Source organism: Poecilia latipinna, unplaced genomic scaffold (assembly GCF_001443285.1).
Source record: "Poecilia latipinna isolate Pla-1442-1.1 unplaced genomic scaffold, P_latipinna-1.0 Scaffold2055, whole genome shotgun sequence".
In the NCBI taxonomy this organism is placed as follows: domain Eukaryota; kingdom Metazoa; phylum Chordata; class Actinopteri; order Cyprinodontiformes; family Poeciliidae; genus Poecilia; species Poecilia latipinna.
The window spans coordinates 166987-174372 of record NW_015114671.1 but is presented as its reverse complement, the minus strand read 5'-3'; the positions used below and the strand labels follow the sequence as shown (position 1 = coordinate 174372).

Here is a 7386-nt window from a genome sequence, read left to right as displayed (position 1 = left end):
CGATTGGTTGTTTTTGATTGGAAATGGTTCATTTCTTCAGATGGCAATAGTAGCACTGAAAGGAGGTTAGAGGAGATAAATGTTTTTCACATATTATCTGTCTCATACCATACTGTCACGACATGGCCACAGTTTTAACAACTATGCAAAAAACTAAAAGTTACATACTGGAGCTTTAAAGTGTTGTGATTTAACAAAACATGCCCTGGAACTGTAATGATCCAGACTTTTGTCAAATGGCGTCCATTATTTGATCAACTTAACTCAGAGATTCATGGAATATAGAACAAAGCCGTTCAGTTCTGGACACAATGTGGAGACCAGCTTGTGAAAAGACTGAATCAGTCTTCTGTAAGAAGTAAAACACTTGGTGCTTTTTGAAAAAATGTCATCTCCTATTTGCCCCCCCTCCATTCTCCCTCCTCTCTGCTCACCTCCGTTACAACCACACGTACCGGCTTGTATGCATGTACATAACATGAGCTGAATATAGAACGCTCTGTTTTGCACCACATGTGTGTAGGGGGCACGCTCTCATGTGGCTTTCTAAGAAAGCAGCCTCTGTGCAGCTTACGGATGCTGGGGAAGGTAAATATGTCCTCCAATTCCCTCATCAGCACTCCCCTACTGGTAGATGGACTTGGCCTAGGGAGGAGGCATGAAAGAGGAGCTCTGTTTGAGAGGCAGAGGTCGGATCGATAGGAGAACTGATTAGAGATCAAAATCAGGCCTAAACTGAGCCTCTGGAGTTTACTTTTAATAAGCAGCAGCCTGTTTTTCTCCTTTCGTCACGCATTATTCGGAGAAAGGAATAGATGTTATCGCCATTTGTTATTTCACACATGAGAAAGAGATTCCGACATCATTGTTCCCGAAATAACAAAGTCTCCTGACTTCACTAACATAAAGATCACCATTTTGTGTCTAAATGTTTGTTTGGATTGTAAGCAGAGACACATTCAGGAGGATGTGGGGCCTCAGGCTCAAATAAGTTTGGATGGACAAATATACATTGAATGTCCTCCATACAAGAAATCTGCAATATAGTTCAGGACGTATCAACTGCAGATTGCTATGCCTTGTTCAAATGAAAAATAATGAAACAATCTTTGTATTTGTCTGTTTTAAAAGTTTCTATTTAAACATAGCATGACATTTGTGGTGCCATGTTTATACATGGTCTTCATTCACACAAAGATAAAAAAACTGAAAGGTTTAAATAACAATGAAAGGCATGTCTGTGATGATGTAGGGGTGCTGAAAAATACACCAAAACGATTGCCATTATTTTATGCCTGATGTGGTCAAGATTTATGTTTGTGTGACATCATTGGTTTCAGATAGTTGTGTATTGGTCAATTCAAAACTACAATAAATTAAAACACTTAATAGTGACACAGGCTTATATGCTTTATTTCTGAACAGTGTTAGCAAGACATCAACTTATTTAAAAATACTTAGTTATTGAACCCAGAGCTTCTGCCATGCAAGCCTGTGCTGATGTTCACTTCTGATTCTAGAGATGAAGATGAACACTTAACCATATGGAACCGTCTCATAATTTGCTGTTAAATGCGATTTGTTCCGTATTCTATGTAATAATAAGTAAGTGGTCCCCGAGTACTTTATATAGTAGGCTGCCCCAGTCATTGTTATTGTGCCCAACTACTTTCTGGGTAACACACACTAAACCCGACACGCTGCCGCTGCAGCACTCCCTCCACCCCCGCTTTACATATATAGGGACTGGTCCCTTATTTAATTCTGAAATCTACTTAATCACAGAAGAGGAAAATACAACTTCACGTGTATGGTTATGTGAGCATAACCATAATTTTTCTCCTGGACTAGGCTGGACTCTACTCTTTATGGTAGGTTCAATGGAATATATGTCATAAAGAACTGTAGTGACCGGGTAAATCAGAAGATGGAGCTAATGCTACTAACAGGGCGCAACAAGGCCAAGAAGAAGAAGGACAGCGCAATCAGGAAGCGCCTAGCTGCTGCCTAGCAACCAGCGACCAATGCAATTCATGAACGTGAGCGCGGATAAAAGGATTTATTGTTGTGCTGATTAGAGCAGCGCTAACTGTTTGACTGTAAAGTTCTGTTTTTAGACATTGAAACTAAAACCAGAATGAGTCTGTCTGCAAGGTAAGCTGCTGTGCCCGCGCTACTCCTGCTCTCTACTAAGGCACAGTCACTTTGAAGGCGATAAACTTGCCTGGTATGACCGGGTTAGCAGTTAGCATTTTGGCTTCCATCATTGCTCTCTGCCGAGGCTTGGTTTCAGGGGCAGTGAACTGCCGCTGCAGCTGGGGTCGGATCAATTTACTCAGCAGACGTGTTAGAGGATAGTAACACGTCTGCTGTGTTACTATCCTCTAATCTGGTATATTTAATACCAGATTAAATATTCGTATTTAATCTGGTATCAGACATTTTTAGAAAGGGTATATCTAAACTGAAATCAAAACAGCATGCTTACTTTGAGAATTCTTAGGGACTCTGTTAAAAAAACGAAATATTTAATATTTTTAGAACTGAGGAGAGTTTAAATTTAAACAGAACCATAGAATAGCTTATTTATGTGCGTCACAAAACACCTGGAACAGAACTCGATTCTTAATTTGTAACTAATTAAAACCTGATAATTCAGTTCAGTAAAAATTATGTACATAAGATAAATAAAAATGATTTTTAACAAAAATGTTATCCTATGATCTACAATGTCAAGAGAAAGATACTTGACTTGACCATTGTCCAGTGAGTGGTTATTGACACAAAGCCACAAATGAGGCTGACTGTGTCCAAACATGTTCACGGAAGGTTCAGTGGGAGGAAAAAGTGTAGTTGGAAAATGGAAATAGAATTTTATTATGTGAGAAAATAAAATCTTAACTCATCCTAATTTGTTGTCATGGAAATTTCTTGGAGACAGCGACATGTCATTAAAAATGACAATAACAAAGATAATACCAAAAGTGATTTTAAAAAAATGATATAATTTTAGGGTGGCATTTGTGCTTTCTTAGCTTGTATATGCAAACTACAGAGTGCAGAACTTGAATTTATAAAGTACTTTAGTACTGATAAAGTAGTAGTAAAGATACACTTATGCAATATTCTATCATGCATTTCCTTGGGTAATCTTTGATTTATTGCATGTTTCTTAACAGAACTGAGCTCGGAGGGGACAAACGCAAACGCAAGTGGAGGAGAGAGCTCACCGAAGATCAGAAGCATGAAATTAAAGAAGCATTTGATTTATTTGACACGGACAAAGATAAAGAGATAGATTACCATGAGCTGAAGGTGAGTGGGGGGGGGGGACAGCAAAAGATGTGTCATAAAAACCATGTAATATGTCATGAAAGCTATGGGATATCTCACAAAAGACATGGCCTCAGTTTTTATGACACATACCACGGCTTTTGTGACATGCCATGTTTTGTGACATACCAAAACATGGCATGTCAAAAAAGCTATGGCATGTGTCACAAAAGCCTTGTTATGTCACTAAAGTTGTGTTATGTTACAAAAGTCATGGAATATGTCACAGAATCCGTTACCTGTGTGACAAAACCTATGGTATGTGTCACGGAAGCCAAGACATATGCCACAAAAGCCGTGGCATGTGTCACAAAGTCCGTAACATACCTCACAAAAGACATGGTCATATGGCACAAATACCTTTGTGACACATCCCACAGCTTTTGTGACATGTGAATGTCACAACAGCTGTAGCGTTTATTACAAAAGCTATGTTATGTCGCAAAATCCATGGCATATGTCACAAAGACCATGGTGTGTGCCACAAAAGTCATTTTATATGTCACAAAACTGTGTTATGTCAAAAAAAAACATGGTGAAAATGTGGCAGGAAGCGCCATTGCCACGATTTAGGCTTGTCGTCTCTCAGGAAAAATGTGTTTGAGGAAGACATGCTTAGTATTTCACTGTATTCATAAATGTTATAATAGTAAGTAAAAAAAAAAGATTTGAATGTTATTATAGCTTGCCCTAATCTGAAATGTTAAAAAACAACTATTACACAATTTTTTATAAAAAAAATTTTGTATTAATTTGTGTAATATTTTCGTAATGGTCATTAATACATTATTAATACAAGCATCAACTGCTAGTACTGGCACAGCATTACATTCATGTTCCATTCAACACTTTGTCCTATTAATTGTCTAAGGTGTAATCCCCAGGTGGCAATGCGAGCGCTTGGGTTTGAAGTGAAGAAAGTGGACGTTCTGAAGATCCTGAAGGACTACGATCGGGAGGGCAGTGGCAAGATCACGTTTGAGGACTTCAGCGAAGTGGGTAAGGTGACGCGGGCAACTGCGCTGACAGTAGCTGCGTTTCCATTAAAAATAAAATTGCACAAATTGAAATTTCGAAAATAAATTTGCTTAATGGAAACATACCATGTTTGAAAAATCTCACTTTTCTCGATAAAAAGTTTTCGAGAAAAACAGCCATATCAGAATAGATGTATTTTGTAAAACTGCCATGGAAACACTTTTTTTTTTATTTTTTTTTTTTTTTCGCATCAAACAAGTCACGTGATCAGCAGCTTGATGTTACTACTGGTTAAAACAGTAAAGAAGAAGACAGGAAGTAGTACTATGATGAAGGTTTGTTTTTGTTTTTTCAGACAATCTTCAGCCGGCTCCAGCAGAGCTCTCACAGGTTTACATAGTTTATAACAGTGGTTCCCAAACTTTTTTTCCTGGGCCCCCCCAGTGGTTTCCTAACATTTTCTGCCCTCCCCCCATGGATTACAAATAGCTGTCTGGTTAAACTTGGGGGGCAGGGGGATTGACTTTTTTTGGGGCAAAATAAATGAATCGTAGCTGAACATAGACAACACCAGTAGCCACCAGGCTACTTGTTTAAGCTTGTATTGATATTAGCTAGCTAGTCATCTTGTAGCTAACATTACCTGCATCCAACAGCTTCACTCAACTCAGTCGGTTAGTTTGGGGGAAAAACTGTGAAAAGTTCTTTGCGTTTTGCTGGTTTGCTGCCGTGATTCTAACACACCTGCATAGCTCCGCTCAGCAGCAGCAGGTCTCCTTCACAGGTGTAAACCAGCGCAAGCGTCGTAGCGCTCATGTTGCGTTGAAAGGCGGCTCGGAAAAACAGGTTACGACATGTTAACAACGGATTAAACAGTTTTAGCTGCTGATAAAAGTGGCAGAGGACACAAATATGGGAAGTGCGGAAGCCTCTATTGTATCAAATTGACAGAGTAATAACAGAGAGTTGGCCATTCTAAGGTAAAAACCCATTCTTTCAGTTTGGGAACCTCTGGTTTATAAAAGGTTGTGTGTCACTCCAACGTGTTGAAGCCATCACAGACTACAATTTCCCCAAAATGGCGTATATGTAGCCATTCCCAAGTAGGCAGGGCTTGTCACTCCAATGCCTGAATAAGACGCCAACGTCTGTGATGATCTGATAGATGAGCGTTAGCCCCCTGGCTGAATTATGAATATATCTTTTTAATGATTTCTTGCGTGAACAAGCTTATTCACATGTGATTTTAATTAAAATTTTCTTATTCATTGGAAACACAGCAATTGGAAAATTGTGTTGTTTTTTTCTCCCCAACATCAGCAGAATATAGACAAACTTGTGCACATTTGTAATGAAACGCAGCTCCAGAGAGGCTTCGGTGACTTGTTTAAACATGTTCTGTCACCGTCCACAGTGACCGACCGCATCCTAGAGCGGGACCCCAAGGAGGAGATCATGAAGGCCTTCAGGCTCTTTGACGACGATGAGTCAGGGAAGATCAGCCTGAGGAACCTGAGACGAGTCGCTCGGGAACTCGGTGAAAACATCAGCGACGAGGAGCTGCGCAGCATGATCGACGTGTTCGACACCGACGGAGACGGAGAGAGTATGTCAGGCTCTGGTTTTCTTACATTCTCAGCTGACTTGACAAACAGGAAAGTGTTGATGAGCTGACTTTACTTTTTCAGTCAACCAGGAGGAGTTCCTCGCCATTATGACCGAAGACTCCTGAGGAATCGCTGACTGGCAGAAGCTAAATGACATCCAGCTTTTCCTTTGTGGCTCTGAAGTGAACTAAACTCATTCATTGAACTGGAGTCTTTTTATTTATTTTTTTTGTTTTTTGTCATTTTAGTTTTGATTTAGTTTTATTTATTACCTGGCAGCAGTGGCGGTAAAGGTCAATTACTCCTGCATATGCATGCTGCTGCTTTCTCATCTGGACTGAACTTCGTTTTTATCACACTTGGTTCAAAATAAAAAGAAGTAAAGAGGGAACTATTAATATCTGTGGGTTTGTTGTTTCCTCTGACTTGGAAAAAGTTAGTTAAAAAGTTTTGCAGATCATTTCTAAAAACGGCTGCGTTTCATATTTTACAGTTATTGCTTATATTTGTCAGGAACATGTCAGTGTTTGGATTTGCTATTTATTTTTAACTTGTACAATAAGTTTTTGTGATATTTTCTTTATTAAGACCCGACTCCTACTAAAATCCTGCTTGCTTTGCAAATGTGCTCTGCTTCATATTTAAAACCAGAAATCCTGCTAGTGAGCCAGAAAATGATTGACTGATTAATGTTAGAAAATGACCCATAACTCCCTGCAGGTTTCCACTAACCTGTAAGATTTTAATTTGTCCGGTTATCATCTGTTGAGTTTTTTATTTTTCCTTCCTGTTTAAATGTGCTCATCTGCATTTCAGTGGGAAGTTCCATTTTTACACTTAGAGACAAATTAGAGACAACCCAGATGTGGGAAAAGATTTAAAATTTATTTTATATCACCACCTAGTGATCACACGATGTAGAGTATATATCTCTTTCTCTCACAAAGTGAGTGTGATAAAAATTCAACAACTATCAAGTATTCGCCAAAACCTCTGGCAGAGCATTAAACTATACATACAGTAAAACCCAAAAGTCTTCACACCCCTGGTGGGTTTAGATTTAAAACTAATTTCTTTGAACCGTGGGGTTGGACAAATCTCCCCAGTACAACAATGGGGGGGGGGAAAAAGAGTACATAATTTCAAGACTAATCTCAGAAAAGTTCTAGAAAAAAGTATAAATGTCTGAGTTTCAAAAGTAAAAACTTTTTCAGTTTTGAAACTCAGAACATTTGAAAAGTTGAAAATGTTCAACTTTTGAAACAGAGATTTCTTTGTTTTTTCTAGAAAATGTCTGAATTTAATCTGAAAATGTAAGTTCTTTGTACTCCTTATGCAGTTTATACAGTTATACAGCAGTTTGCAAGAAAACAGCAGCCAGTAAAAGTGAATATGTTGGATGCAGATTCAGTGTGGCCCACCGCCAACTGAGCACTCCACCTGAACACAGCGCTGCTGTTGGTATGGC

General features: G+C 38.9%; 1 protein-coding gene across 1 annotated transcript; it reads left to right on the top strand.

The window, feature by feature from the left end:
* The first annotated feature begins 1994 nt into the window (after positions 1-1994).
* cetn3 (centrin 3) lies at positions 1995-7039 on the top strand. Its single transcript, XM_015016738.1, has 5 exons — positions 1995-2154; positions 3180-3315; positions 4218-4332; positions 5726-5917; positions 6000-7039. Exons 1-5 carry the CDS (start codon positions 2138-2140, stop codon positions 6041-6043), a joined length of 504 nt encoding a protein of 167 aa, XP_014872224.1. The 5' UTR covers positions 1995-2137; the 3' UTR covers positions 6044-7039.
* The last annotated feature ends 347 nt before the right edge of the window (positions 7040-7386 follow it).

Excerpts from the sequence above, each read along its gene's own strand:
- cetn3 (XM_015016738.1), top strand. Across the intron at positions 3,316-4,217 it reads TAGATTACCATGAGCTGAAG|GTGGCAATGCGAGCGCTTGG; the intron begins GTGAGTGGGGGG and ends TGTAATCCCCAG. Across the intron at positions 4,333-5,725 it reads TGAGGACTTCAGCGAAGTGG|TGACCGACCGCATCCTAGAG; the intron begins GTAAGGTGACGC and ends CACCGTCCACAG.